General features: G+C 51.1%; 1 protein-coding gene across 1 annotated transcript; it reads right to left on the reverse strand.

Moving 5' to 3' along the window:
- Positions 1-50: 50 nt before the first annotated feature.
- PLD6 (phospholipase D family member 6) lies at positions 51-9,471 on the reverse strand. Its single transcript, XM_081271512.1, has 2 exons — positions 8,208-9,471; positions 51-4,955 (listed from the first exon to the last, which is right to left on the reverse strand). Exons 1-2 carry the CDS (start codon positions 8,626-8,628, stop codon positions 4,708-4,710), a joined length of 669 nt encoding a protein of 222 aa, XP_081127638.1. The 5' UTR covers positions 8,629-9,471; the 3' UTR covers positions 51-4,707.
- Positions 9,472-15,424: the final 5,953 nt, after the last annotated feature.

Here is a 15,424-nt window from a genome sequence, read left to right on the forward strand (position 1 = left end):
TTTTTTAATGCATTCTACATTATGATCCAAAACACACAGACCCCTATACTCTGATTTTTCTCTTCTATTTCATGTTTTTAAAGTTCTGGTTGAATGGCAAATTTAAAATAAACCAATTTTTTTTTGGAATCTTATTTCAGGCTTTAGAATAAAAAGTATGAAAGTCACTGTATGGGAATCCAAGACTTTTGTTCAGAATATTATAGGAAAAAATCAAAGACTATCAATTAGAACTCAATTTAAGGAATGTATAAAACTTAGCAAAAGGAAAGTTAAATACATGAACCGTTATTTCTAGAGTGTTATCCCAGTTGTTTAGGACTTTTCAATAACTTTTTGCCTATTAAAAAAAAATTTACATTCAAATATACACAACAAAGTGTTTGGACCCTGGCCTGATACAGTGTTCTGTACTTTTAACACATTTGGCAGGGGATGGTAACTGAGGATTGCACTGCGGCACTCTACCACTGAACCACATCCCCAGCCCTTTTTTATTTTGAGACAGGGTCTCACTAAGTTGCTGAGCTCAGCCTTGTTCCATCTTCCCACCTCAGCCTCCTCACTGGGATTCTGGGAATAGGCCACTCTGCCCAGCATCACAGGCTTTTTTTTTTTTTTAACTATATAAGTACGATTTAAAATCCATTTACGTCTGCAAATCATCACCCTCTTGTGATTTGGGTGTGTGGGGGAGGGGGATCTGTCAACAGAGAATAAATGAGAACTTCCTTAATATGATAAAGTCCTTGTGTGAAGCTATCCCCCAAGATGACGATCAAGACAAGGATATTTATTCTCAAAACCTCTCTCTTCAACATTGTGCAGAGGATCCCACAAAACTGTCCCTGCTGCAGACTAGGATGCACACTTCTGCCCACAGGACGGCTCATCTGGGGATTCCCATGAACAACTGGGAGGGGAAAAAAAGGCGTCCGACTTGGAAGAAGAAAAATTATTTCTCTGCAAATAGGATGATCTTGTATGTGGGAAATCCTAAAGAATCCATTAAAAATTGTTCAAATTAATAAGTTCACTAAGCTTGTAGGATATAAGATTGTATATTGTATTTCTACACACTAGTTATGAACAATCTAAACCTGAAATTAAGCAATTCTGTTTACAATAACATCAAAAACTAAACTTTAGAAGTGTAAGGACTTGTACACTGCAAACCACAAGTATCAAAGGAAATTTTAAGAGATTTAAATGGGAAAACAGGGCTGGGGTTGTGACTCAGTGGTAGAGCACTCACTTAGCATGTGCAAGGCCCTGGGTTCGATCCTCAGCACCACATGAAAAGAAATAAGTAAAACAAAGATATTTTTAAAATAAATAAATAAATGGGAAAACATCCCGTGTTCATAGATTGGAAGACAAGATAGCAACATTTCCCAACGTGATCTACAGATTCAATGCAATTACTACCAAAATCCTAACTTGTGGGGCTGGCATTGTGGCTCAGCGGTACAGTGCTCGCATAGTACGTGTGAGGCACTGGGTTCTATCCTCAGCACCGCATAAATAAAAATGAAGATATCATGTCGATCTACAACTAAAAAAATTTTTTTAAATCCTGACTTATTTTTGCAGCAGTTGATCTTAAAATTCATATGGAAATTAAAGGAACCCAGAATACCCAATGATGAGAAAGAGCAAAGTTAAAGGGCTTGTACTAGCAGGTTTCAAAACTTCAATCATCGAGACAAGTGAGGAACTGGCATTAGAATAAGCATACACATCAATGGAACAGAACTGAGAGTTCTCAAACAGGCCCTTACACTTACGGCCAATTAACTTCCAACTAGGGGTCGACAACATCATTTCAAGAAATGCTTCCAGGAGAAGTAGATATCCCTAGCAGAGACTGAAGTTGGACCCTACCTCACACCACACACAGACATCACCCCCTGTGGCTCACTCATCTGCCCACTGAGCAGGCGAGGGGCTGGGGAAAGGGCACTTCCCCTTCCTGGACTCTCATGATCAGTCTACTCAGGGAGTTCATTAACTCTCTCTAGAAAGGAGGCACAGGGAGGCTGCTGTGACACCGTCCTGCACACTCCCCACCCAGCCTCTTGTACACGGGTGCTGAGTCTACCATCCGCTGCTCTAGTGTGCCGAGACACAAGCCAGACCAGCTGCAGGTGTCCCCTCAGCCTGGCTGCCTGTTCCTGGACTGGCCCTTTGAACAACGCTGCTGCCTGCAGGACCTCAGTCAGCTGAGAGAGTGCTTTCCTAGGTGGCCTTCATGGCCCTGAGGGTCTCAGGGATGGACTCCCACCTGCTGGCCTGGCCAGCCTGTCATGGTCATCCCCGGGGATCTGGGCCTGCACCGGTGGCCTTCATGCTCCTGGGGCTTGTGGGCATCTGTACCAAAGCTGAGGAAATACCCCTTGGTAAAGGAAACAGCCTCCCCCAACATTTTTTTAGGGGGTGGTCCTCGGGATTGAACTCAGGGTCCTCAACCACTGAGCCCCATCCCCAGCCCTATTTTGTATTTTATTTAGAGACAGGGTCTCACTGAGTTGCTTAGCACCTCGCAGTTGCTGGCTCTGAACTTGTGATCCTCCTATCTCAGCTTCCCGAGCCGCTGGGATTATAGGCCATATGCCCCGCCAGCCTCCACTTTTGAGGGAAAATTTAGTGTCATATTTCTTCAGTGGATATGTAACTTTACAAAAGCTTTTTTCAGAGAATTTAGCTAGTTAGGGGCTGGGGATATAGCTCAGTTGGTAGAGTACTTGCCTCATATAAACAAAGCCCTGGGTTCAATTTAAAAAAAAAAGAAAGGAAATTTAAATAGTATCTGAACATTCTGTGAGGTTCCTTTTGCTTAGATTATGAAAAAGTATGATTACTGCATTAAGTGAAAATGAATATGTGAAAAAAAATTATTTTGCAAATCTTCAGACATTCCTGCAGATATCTCAGCTGGTCCTTTTGTGCATCCAATTCCTGATAGCCACATGCAGCCATCTGAACAGCAGTCTACCCTCTGAAGAAAAGGTGCAGTCGCGGTGGAGCCCAGGGCTCCCCGAAGGCCCACCGCCGTCACAGATCAGGCTGGCGGGAAAGCCTACGTGGCTGAGAATCCCAGGCCTTGTGGGTGAAACAATCTAAAGAAGCTGGGACGTTAGAAAACACTCGTCCCCAGGACGGACCTCAGTCTCACTGCAGTCTTGGAGGGGCTCCCGTCTTGACCACTGGTGTCTAAAGAGCTGTCTATTCCCTGCAAGAAAAGTCCTGGTGAAGAACAGCTGCTGTTGAACACAACAGAATAAGGCCAGGCCACACAGCATTCTCGTTCCAGAATCAGCAATATTTACTCAAAAGTGCCAGAAGCCCGGCATCCCACAGCAGTGCCACTCAGAAGGCTCCGTGTGACAAGTGTTCTCCTCCCAGGACACACCATGGGCATTAACAGACTTGGGAAAGAACACACTTAAGGTAACCACTTTGGGGTATATTACATTTTACAGCTTCCATTACATTTTTTAGAAATGAACTTTGCCTTGACTTGCCTAGCACAAAATCAAAGGTAACTTTAGGAGGGGAGAAACACACAGCGCTGAGTGGTCTCCAGGGGTTGACGGAAGCATGAGCTACTACAGATGGGAGACCCCACCCGCTCCGTCCTGGTGACAGTCACCCAGCTAATCTTACAAAAACACCAACAGCAGCAAAATCATAGCCTCAGATGTTATACGATCTACAATGTAAGATACACATTGCCAAAATAAGTGATGACGGTCGGAAACAGTTCACAAATGCAGAGAAATCTGTTTCCTGACTGCCTGTCATCGAAGCCTCCACTGAACACATGCAGGTCGAGGTCCCGCGGTGGGGGCTGGCTCCCGGCCTGGAGTTTCCCCGAGGCCAGGTCCCCACAGTTCATCACACTGAGCTGGAATGAACTCGTTGGGCCCATGGGCTACAGGTGCGACTGCTCCTGACCACACAAGGTCACCTTGGACATGAGGATGTTGAAAGTGGGAGCACAATGTACAAACAGACGTGGCTTCTGGCCACCGCGGCGCACATCAGCAGAGCACGGCGCTGCCACAGGAAGATGAAGGCTAGCTGCGGAGGGTCACAGTGTCACTCAGCCCGTTGACTCTGCCAGGAAGGTGCCCCAGAGGATGGCCTGCCTTTTCTGGCAGCTCCTGCTCTAAGGCGGCCCTGGAAAATGGCCCCCGCCGACAGCACCTGCCACGCGGCTCCCCTCTTGACCTCTCTAACCAGAGCTGGCACAGGTGCCAAGAGCCAGCTGCACTGTGGGGCGAGGAAAGGCCCGGATGGGAAAGAAGGTCCCCAGGGACAGGCCCCGAGGCTGAGCTGGACCAAGCCTGCCAGAGAGACCTTTCTAGAAGCGGAAGGCGGGGTGGGATGCTCACCCTGAAAGAGGCCCCGGGCCTGACTGTGCAGCCTGAGGAGCTGGGTTCTCAAGCAGGATGTGGCAAAGGTCCCAAAAGCAGGCGCAGGGAGCCAGGGCTGAGTGACTGCGGAAGGCAAAGGGCGGAGTCCCAGCCCCTGACCGGGACCTCCCCTCACCCCTGCCTTCCTCGACACAGGGCAGTCAGTCAGCAGAGTGTCACCTGGGGGCTTTCTGGGTGGAGGTCTCAGCACGGGAGCTGCCCCTCCGCAGGCTGGGTGGGCTTCCAGGGCAGGACGAGCCCCCGAATCTCTGGGGGGAACGGCACGGCTTCAGCGGCTGCGCTTTTTTTGTGGGAAAAAGCTGTACTTGGTGGGGTTGAACTCTTCCCAGATGCGCTCGAATTCCTCCAGGAACAACTTCACGTACGTGGCGTCCTCCATGATCAGGACGTTCTCCCTGTTGTTCTGGATGGCCTGCGTGGTCCAGTTGAGGGAGCCAGTGATGAGCACCTTCTTGTCCACGATGGCAAACTTGTGGTGCATGTAGCCCAGGTCCTGGTCATGCCGCACCTGGATTCCTGTGCAGGAAAGGCGTCTTACTCCCCTGCCCTGCACGGCCTCCCAAGTACCTTCCCAAGGTCGCCATCTGCTGCCCAGGGCAGTGTGGAGACCCCAGGGAGAGGGCCAGCGTGTCACCCAGAGGGCACGCAGCAGGGCAGGGCCAGCCTCCAAGGAGCAAGTGGTGGGAGTGGGACAGCACTATGACTGGACCACACCCACCTGCACAGCCCTTTGCCAGGTCTGGGGTCTAAACCCACTGCCCACCACGTTCCTTCATGGTCAAGCTCTGGGTAAGGGTACAGAGCAGGGCACCTGAGGCTGTCCGCACCTCTCCTTTCCACTCCCACTTTCCCACGGCCGGGCCAGCTGGACAGAGGAAGAGACAGGCTGAGAAGGACAGGGCTGAGGCAGGAGGGAGGCCCCGTCCACCTGGTCAAGGTCCGCCCACACTGCCCAGGACACCAGGGACAGGAGGGAAGGCCCCTGGGCCTGGCCGGCCCTGAGACCCGGCCCCTCCCCCCCTCATGGTCCCAGTTCTCCCAGTCCCCACAGCGAGGGGCTGCCTCTGTCTGACTCCTCAGGGCACCAACCACCATCTGCTCTCAGAGTGGGACTGTTGGCAACATGCCAACAGGGGGCTGTGCAACATCGGGGCCAGATTTACCAAACAGAAACACCTGCGGTCCAAATTGGGTGTCTGAGGTGAACAGTAAGTTTTGGAAGTCCCTATGTCCCCTACAGCACTTGGGACATACACCAAAAGTTTCTCATTGTGTATGTGAAAGTCAAACTCGGCTGTGCACCCTGTCCTCCCTCCTCAGGAGGGACCCTGCCTGGTGCTCGCACCCTGGAACCAACCCAGCAGACCCCGTCCCTCCACCCTCAGAACAGACCTAAACTCCAACCCTCTGGATACCCACCCTACCACGCCCACCTGCTCCTCAGGTGTCTGCACAACCTGAGGCCACACATGCCATTTCCCGCCACACAACAGTGTCCTGGTACAACACCAGCCCCTGGCATCTGTCACCACTTCTCCACTTCAGCCACAGGGACCTCACTCTTCCTCAGCAGCTCAGGACTGAACGTCTGAACAGCTCATCTGCTGTTCCTTCCAAACAATACCCTGTCCCTCAGGGCACTCTCTCAGTCTGGCAGCTGTCCTGCCGTCCCTCTTCCTCCCATACTGAAGTCTTCCAGACCCTTCTTAAGTTCCTCAAATCAGCTGGGGGAGTGGCACACACCTGTAACCCCAGTGGCTTGGGAGGCTGAGGCAGGAGGATCACGGTTCAAAGCCAGCCTCAGCAATGGCGAGGTGCTAAGCAACTCAGTGAGACCCTGTCTCTAAATAAAATGCCAAATAGGGCTGGGGATGGGGCTCAGTGGTGGAGGACCCTGAGTTCAATCCCTGGTACCAAAAAAAAAAAAATTGTTCCTCAAATCAAATATTCATGATTTAGTTGCCTTCTCCATGGGGACCTCATCAGCTGTGTCCCAGCACCTGGACCCAAACCTAGCAGACACTGACCCACAATGCATCTGCTGAGTGGATGCCAGCTGATGGACAACCGAGAGCCAGGTCAGCCCAGATGTGGCTGGGAGCCATCAGCAGAAGCCCAGTCCTTCAAGGAGAATCTGGTTCTTTCCAAACCTGAGATTCTGCAATTGTCTAAACGCCAGCTAATTTAAATTGTGCCTGAAGGAATCCACACTTCCCACACTGAAATGACCTACAGGCAGAGGCCAACTCTTGTGACTGCCAGTTAAGGGTGATGGGAAGGTCCTCAATATTTAGATCACCCTCCACTCTGGTCCCAGGGGATGGGCTGTGCTGGGTAGGGGGTCTGACACCCTCCCACCCGGAGCAAAGGAACCCAGACGGACGCCCAGAAGGAGTCTTCTGATTCCCAGATCAGCAGGCGGCCCGCGGCTGGGCAGAAATAACTGGGCAGTGAGACCACGGCAAGCCTGACATGTCCCACGTCAGTCACAGTGGCCACGAGATGACTGAGATGGACGCACACACAAGACATGGCTCTCGGGGCTGGGGATGTGGCTCAAGCGGTAGCGCGCTCGCCTGGCATGCGTGCGGCCCGGGTTCGATCCTCAGCACCACGTACCAACAAAGATGTTGTGTCCGCCGAGAACTAAAATAAATAAATAAATAAATTCTCTCTCTCTCTCTCTCTCCCCCTCTCTCACTCTCTCTTTAAAAAAAAAAAAAAAGACATGGCTCTCTAGGTGCCTGAGGATCCGGAGACACCCACGGCTCACCCTGTGCACTGGCACAGGAAGCAAGAGCACCCGACCGCCACACTGAGTAGGCAAAGAACAGACTCATCGTCCCCAGGCAGACGAGGGTCTGGATCCTTCCCTTCATCCTCACGCTGGGCAAAGAAGCAGGCCAGAGAGCCACAGCTGTCTTCTCCTCTTTTGCAGCTGAGAAACAACCGCTCATCAACATTTTTGGCTCCATTTTCAGTAGATAAGTTTTATGCGTTTCTGGAGCCCAGTGTGGGATTCCTTAGTGCCACAGGCAGGTGCCTGCTTCCCTGGGAGCAGAAGCCAAACTCTGACATCACACACAAAGTGGCTCAGGGTCTCTGCAGGCTGCCAGTGGTTAAGCATAGAAAGTTGGGCTTTGTTGGGTTTTGCCATGCTGGGGATGAAAATCAGAGGCCTCTACACTAATTTACACCTCAGCCCTTTTTAGTTTTTACTTTGGGACAAAGGTATAAGTGGCTGAGACTGGCCTTGAACTTGAGATCCTCCTGCCTCAGCCTCCCCAGGCAGTGGGATTACTGGTGTGGCCAGAGCTTTGCTCTTCATTCTGAGTCCTGCCAACCTCTTGTAGGACGACAACAGTCACCAAGACTACTGGTCAGGGCAACCCTTCCCACCTGTGCCCAGGCACCTCCTATCCCCAGCATACCCCAGGGCCTGGGAATAAGCGGGATCCTGGAGGCTCCACTTTTTACGTGGTGTCCTGGGACAAGACATCTCCCCTTAGGAAGTCCCACCGTTATTCCTCCCCTCCTCTCTGGGGACACACTCAAGACACGGGACCTCAGACTGCTCTGCAAAGAATCCTGGCGTGGCTCACGTGCCAGGTGGCTTGACTTTGGTCGCGGCAGGTGCAAAACCACCCAGTCCTTACCGGGGGACTCAGGGAGGTCTCTGCCTACCCTCAGATCCCTCCCACCAAGCGCCGCCTTCCAGGGCCTTCCCTGCTCTGCGCCCGCCCGCCCCAGGGCCCGGCTCCAGCTCACCCGCCTTGCGCAGCAGGCCGATCTGCGAGCCGTTGAGCGCCATGTAGTCGCAGTCGGTGATGACTCGCACTCGCACCCCGCGCTGGTGCAGCAGCTGGACGGCGCGCCCCAGCTGCGGGCTGGAGAAGGCGAAGAGGCAGAGCTCGAGGCTGGCACGGGCGGCCAGCAGCGCGCGCAGCAGGCGGCTCAGCGAGCTCTCGCAGTGGGGCAGGCTGCACGGGCAGCCGGAGGGCGGCCGGGCGGGCGCGGCGCCCGGGGCCTGCAGCAGGGCCTCCGTGCAGGTCACCTGGGACGGGAAGAAGAGGACTTCGCGCCGTGGCCGCCCAGCCCGTAGCCTGCGCAGCAGCCAGGGCAGCGCCTCCAGGGCCAGCGCGAAGCCTGCGGCCGCCACAGCCACCATCTGCCAGCGCAACCGCTCCATGACGCCCGCTGCTGAGGCCCCAGGCTGGAGGGCACCGCGCCTGCGCGCCAGACACGTGCCTGATCACGCGTCGCCACGTGCTGGCCACGCGCTGGCCACGCCCTCACCACGCCCTCAACGGCTGAGCGCCGCCTGGCTGGAATGTTGGGCCCGCCGACCCTGGGCTGGGCTCCACCCTCGCGGAGCCAGCCCCAGACAGCTCTTTCCTGTCCCCCAGGCGCTCCTCTCCATGCCTAGGGGACCCCCCCCCCGACCTCCCCCAACGAGGGTCTGGCTGCACCTGTGCACCTGGCCACTCGGTGCTCTGCACACCCTCCTCCTGCCCGAAGCCTGCTGCACCTGGCTCCCCTGGCTCTGGGTCTCTCAGGTCACACCTCCACTGTGGTCGCTGGGCAGCAGCTGGGTAGGGCTGGAGAAGGGTCTAGAAACACACAAAATGTCCGGGAATTGGTGCTGAGCGGGAGCATGGGAACCCCCGTGTTCTTCCCACGCCCACACGTTCTCCTCTATCTAAAGGCGCAGGTTCCACTTTAAGCGCAGGAAGGAGATGCCACACCGGTGGCCCACCGGGCAGACGCGGGCCTGCTTACCAGAGAGAGGGAAAGGCAAGAGTGGGGCAAGGGTTTCTGCTGTCTTTGTTGCTGAATCCTAGTCAGGAATTAGCCTGGCTAAACAGAACTCTTTTGTCTTGAAGTGGAAACGACTCCTCTGCAAACTCCTTCTTGGGACCAACTAAGGGTCACCATGATGTCGTCTGTGAAAAATAGAACCTGGAGGCGGGAAGGAAGGCGGCAACCTAGGAAACTGGGAGGCTCATGAGCACAGGAAATGCAGGGACACTGGCCCTTCTGAGGCTGCAAAGTGTGCCCGGGGTGCACGGGTAAGGAAAGGCCTTCAGCTGGCCGGGGCCAGGCGCCAGGACAGGGAAGCTGCGGGGGACAAGGGATCCCTGTGGAACTGGACGAAGGGGGCAGACTGAGGAGGACTCGTGTTCAGCTTCATATAGAAACACATACACATGTGTAGTCTTAAGGTACACCTCTGTCCCTTTCCAGAAACAAATGTCACATCATTAGCAGCGAGGACACCTCTGACCACAGTCCTGGTTTCTAAACACCAGGCTCTAAGAGGAGGAACCCGTGCTCCTGAAGATTGACCGGCTGGGCCGGGAACAGGAGAGTGCCCCTGAGCATGATGGGGTGTGCAAAAGGAAGTGCCCAAACCCAAGGATGGCAGCACGTCCCAGGACCCAGCAGCCCAACGAAAAGAACCCAGAGGGAGTGTGAGGAACAAAATCAGGTACTGCTGGCCAGAAACCCCCCGCTGATGTGAACGTGTGTGTGTGTGTGTGTGTGTGTGTGTCTGCTACACAAGTGATTGACAGTAAAGCAAGGAGAGGGAGACGGTGCGTCTTCCCTGCAGAAGGCTTGGAATGGTACAGATCACCAGTCCCCAGGAGCTAGAGCCGGCCCTCCCTGCCCACCTTAGGAGTGGGCTGAACTCTGACTGGAGCACAGCAGAGAGGCCCAGCAGACGCGACTCCCACCAGGTGACGGTCAGGGACGCCGGGGGAGCCGTGTAGAGAACGCTCTGCTCTACCTTGGAGGCTTTTCTGTGAACCCAAGATTATTCCAAATTAAGTATAATAAAATGCCAAACATACACCTTCCAAATAATCCTGATATCCTTCCCTTCTCGGTGTGACCCGGGAGAAATGAAAGAATACGTCCACACAAACACGGACACAGAACTTCACAGCAGGTTCATCTGTAAAAATCCTGAACCTGGAAACAACCCAAATGTCCACCATCATAAGTGGACAGGTGCTGAGGCCCACACCTTGAATCCCAGTGACTCAGAAGGCTGAGGCAGGGGACTGGGCTGTGGCTCAGCGGTAGAGCACCTGCCTAGTGTGTGAGAGGCGCTGGGTTGGATCCTCAGCACCCCATAAAAGTAAATAAATAAAATCAAGGTCTTGCGTCCACCTACAACTAAAAAAAATAAATAAAAATGATAAAAAATAAAAGAAGGCTGAGGCAGAAGGATGGCAAGTTCAAGCCCAGCCTGGGAAACTTAGCAAGACCCTGTCTCAAAGTTAAAAACAAAATAAGGGGACTGGGGATGTGTCTCAAGCGGTAGCGCGCTCGCCTGGCATGCGTGCAGCCTGGGTTCGAACCTCAGCACCACATACCAACAAAGATGTTGTGTCCGCCGAAAACTAAAAAAGAAATATTAAAAAATTCTCTCTCTCTTTAAAAAAAAAATAAGACTGGGTTAGAGTGCCCCAAGTTCGATCTTCTGTATTGAAAAAGAAAAAAAGGAAATAAACTTTGGTATATATGGTGTATTACTATCAATAAAAAGGAATGAAGTACTGACAGGTGCTCAGCATGATATATTTCAATTACGCTGAGTAGAAAAATCCGTTTATATAAAAACCACAGTGACCTGAAGTCACCCAAGTTGGAGTGAGCAGCCAGCCACAAGTGCAGGGGGAGCCCTGGGAACGAGGGAATCAGAGAGGATGGCTGGGCTTTGGTTTGATATAGTCTGAGTGTGTCCCCCCAAATTCACAAGGCGACATTTAATCCCACTGGACAGTATTAAGAGGAAACTTAATCAAACTGTGGCGTGTAGAGGTGGGGCCTTTGTTAAGTAATTAGGACTAGATAAAGTCATTAGGGAGAAGCTTCTGTGGCTGAATCCTGGTGGCTTTATCAGAAGAGAGAACACAGAACACACGTGGACTCTCCCTGCTTCTTGATATGTGACGCCCTGAGCCAGCCACCAGGCCATCACCAAATATAGCCTCTCCATTGCACCTCCAAACCCATGAGCCAAAATAAATCTCTCTATAAAGTTACCCAGCTTTAGGTATTTACTTACAGTAATGAAAAAGGCCCAAGATGGGCTGAGGCGCTCTGTAGACTCCTGGCTAATGAGGATCTGTGCAGGTCGGGGGGAGCCCCAAGAGAGCCCAGGGAAAAGGAAAAGCCAAGGTGGTTTAAAAGGGTTCCCCAAACCACAAACAGGTGGAATAACACAGGCGGGGAGCACTTGAATACAAGTGCTGTGGATCACTGGCTGATTAGTCATCAAGGGAGGAAGCCACAGGTGGATTCCCAGGGATGAGCATCGAAACAACTGAGAGACACACTGGGCCATACATGGTAGGAGGAGAAAGTCTGATGTTTAAATCCAGGTAAGCGGGGCTGGGAATGTGGCTCAAGCGGTAGCGCGCTCGCCTGGCATGCGTGCGGCCCGGGTTGGAGCCTCAGCACCACATAACAACAAAGATGTTGTGTCCACCGAGAACTAAAAAATATTAAAAATTCTCTCTCTTTAAAAAAAAAAATAAATCCAGGTAAGCCGTCAATCAACCTCCGAAAAATCACACAGAACTCAGAGTTGCTGCCACATATGTAAAATTTCTAGTTTTCAACCAAGACTTACTGGACACGGAGAGAAACAGGAAAACGTGACCCATACACAGGGAAAACAAGAGCAAACGGACACTGACTTTGGACCCACGTATTGGAGTTAACAAAGACTTCAAAGCAAGTTCAAGTTAAAGGAAAATAGAGTAACAATGAATCAACAAATATAGAATCCCAATAGTGAAACAAAAAAAATTTTTTTTTTTTGTTTTTCTGGTACTGGAAATTGAACTCAGAGGTGCTTTACCACTGAGCTACGTCCCCAGGCCTTCTTATTTTTTATGTTGAGACAGGGTCTCACTAAGTGGCTGAGGCTGGCCTTGATCTTGAGATCCTTCTGTCTCAGTCTCCCAAGTCACTGGGATGACAGGCACCACCACCCCCAGCTAAAAGAAAATTGTTTTTAAAGTCAACCCAGCAACCCCTCTTCAGGGTACACAAACACTCCTTGATTTATCGTGGGGTGGGTGACATCCTGATAAGATCATAATAAGTCGAAAATAGCCCAAGGTGAAATGTATCAACCTCACCTACCTTAAACACGCCAAAACAGTTTCGTTAGCTGCACTTTGACAAGAGACTCCAACAGGCCTGCTTTGTCATGAAGCACTGAGTACCTCATGGAGTTACTGAATCCTCTACTGATGTGGAAAATGGAATGGAGGTATGAATAGCTCTCACAGCCTCAAAGAGTCAGGGACCATCTGTACCAAAAGTAAATGAAATCACCCCTCACGGTCATCCCCTGCACCTCACATTTACCACAGCACTTTTACCATCACCAAAATACGAAGACAGTCTAGGCGCCACCAGTGGACATCAGCTAAGCACCAGCATCAAGCCTTGATCAATTCAATAGAAATTAACCAACCTGAAGAACAGAAAATGTCTGCAGGACAGGACCTGTAGGAACAGGGGTGTAAGGACCCATCATGCACGTAAGAGGGGTCACTGGAGAGGAAAGGGCAGACCGAGTATTTGCAGAAATAATGGCTGAAAACTTCCCAATTTGAGAAAAAACGTTAACCTATAAATTGAACCAAACTCCAAGTAGGATGAACACAACGGGAAGAACACCTAGATCCACCAGCTCAGATGCTGGTCCAGGGGCAGAAGGCCTTGAATGTGCGGGAGACAGCAGCTCATGCCCGAGGAGTCTGACAGCCACAGCGCACATTGGACTAGTTACCCGAAACACAGAGGCCCGTGTCAGGGGAATGGCACTAAGTGCCGAAAGGAAAACAAGACCAACCAAGAATCCCAAATCCAGCAAACTGGGCTTCAGAAATGAAGAGGAAATAAAGATACTCCCAGATCAAAAAGGATGTGTTGGTGGCAGACAAGAAACACCAATCAAACTCCTTCCGGCTGAGGACGGAGTCTGATCAGTGTTTATCAAGGAGGAAAGGCGAGATTTTACAGTGTGTGTGTTATCTCTTCTTCTCTTCATTTCCTTAGAACATGTAACTGGCTTAACAATGCAACTATGTTGTTGGGTCAACGTATGTAGACATAATATACGCATGTATGAACACATTACACATGTCATATATATATATGAATCACAGAAAGCAGGGAAGAGGAACTGGGGACATATTGAAGCAAAACTGCTGTATTTTCCAGAATTAAGTCAGTGTTCTAGTCTGTTCTCTGTGACTGTGATGGTAGGTGAGAAGAAGTCTATTTAGCTCACGATTTGGGGGTCCACAGTATGGTGCTGGCTCTGGTAAGGCCCCCTGGCTGACGGTGAACGGCATCATGGTGGGAGCAGGTGCCAGAAGGAGAGATCACAGGGAAAACCAGAGACAGAAAGGGCCAGTAGTGACCACTCACTAGGCCCCACCTCTTAAAGGGCCCATCACCTCCCGACCTGTCCACACTGAGGACCAAGCTCCGACCATCCCGCACTCCAACCGTCTCCGGACCACCACAGTCAGCATCAGCCTGAACTAGATGGTGGTAAACTGAAGACACAGGCTGTGACCTCCGGAGCAACCACTAAAACATACTTTTTAAAAATGGCTTAAAATTCAGAGATTAATGGGCTGGGATTGTGGCTCAGCAGTAGAGCGCTCCCCTAGCACGGGTGGAACCCGGGTTCAATCCTCAGCACCACATAAAAATGAAGGCATTGTGTTGTGTCCATCTACCCTAAAGAATAAATGTTAAAAAAATTCATAAATTAAAACCACACACTTATAGAATATTTGCTCAACAAAGAGGTGGACAGAGAAAGGAACAGAAAGACATGAGACACATTATCAATGTAATGCCACTAAATTGTTCATTAAAATGGTTAAGATATCAAATCTTATGTTTCCCCAATTAAAAAAAACTTTTTTTTTAATTAAATGCAGACACACTGAGAGCTCCAAATCAAAATAGAGAGATTGTCAGGATCTTTCATCCTGGCAGGGCCTGATTCACACGTGCTGTCCCCCTCGAGTCAAAGACACCAGTAGCAGGAGGGACAATGCCACGCCATGCAGAGAGCAACCACGAGTGCCCAGCCGGCTGGGTGGCATCAGGTAGACAGACCAGGACCAGGAATGTCACCAGAGGCAAAAAAAGCAGCTCACAATGATGAAGGTGAAAGCTGATGTGCCAGGAGGACAAGGAGATGTGACAGGGAACAGGAAAAGAACCCTGGGAGGAGCCTGGGGAAACTGAGCCGAATTCCTGGTTTGATGACTGCACCGTGGTTTTGCACCGTGCTGACATCAGGGGAAGCCACCTGGAGAGCACACAGCACTCTCTCCCAGTGTTTAAGTCTATGGTCCAAATAGAGAGCCAGAGTTGGGCAGGGACTCAGGAGATGTGAAGCCAGATGCCGTGGCACCCGTCTGTGATCCCAGTGACTCAGGAGGAGGGGGCTCAAGGGTCCCAGCAACTTAGGGAGACCCTAAGCAACTGTCTGAAAATAACAAGGTCTGGGGATGCGGACCAGTGGTAGAGCACCCCTAGCTTCAATCCCTGGTACCAAAAAAAAGAGAGATGTTAGATGTCACTAATATGTCATTGAGACTTACTCCTTGGCATAGAATCTGAAGAATCACGAATGGATATATCCAGGAAAGATGCTTGAGTGATTTTCGTAGACCATGTTCTGTAGCTATAGGAGAATACTGAGACTGAGACTGATTTATGGAAAAAGAGTTTTTATTTTATTTACTTATTTGCTTATTTAGAGCTCACCATTCCAGAGGCTGGGAAGTCCAGGAACATGGCTGAAGTCCAGGCTTTCATACTGCCTCATGACATGATGGAGATGTGGAGGAAGAAGCAAGAGGCTGAGGAAGCCAAACCTGCTTTTGTAATGATCTGCTTCCTAAGAACTCTCACTGCTTCCAGAAAGGCAT

Source organism: Spermophilus citellus (genome assembly GCF_964194105.1).
Source record: "Spermophilus citellus genome assembly, chromosome: 17".
Lineage (NCBI taxonomy): Eukaryota > Metazoa > Chordata > Mammalia > Rodentia > Sciuridae > Spermophilus > Spermophilus citellus.

Excerpts from the sequence above, each read along its gene's own strand:
- PLD6 (XM_081271512.1), bottom strand. The coding sequence starts at position 8,628 with ATGGAGCGGTTGCGCTGGCAGATGGTGGCTGTGGCGGCCGCAGGCTTC. Across the intron at positions 4,956-8,207 it reads CGGCCTGCTGCGCAAGGCGG|GAATCCAGGTGCGGCATGAC; the intron begins GTGAGCTGGAGC and ends TTTCCTGCACAG.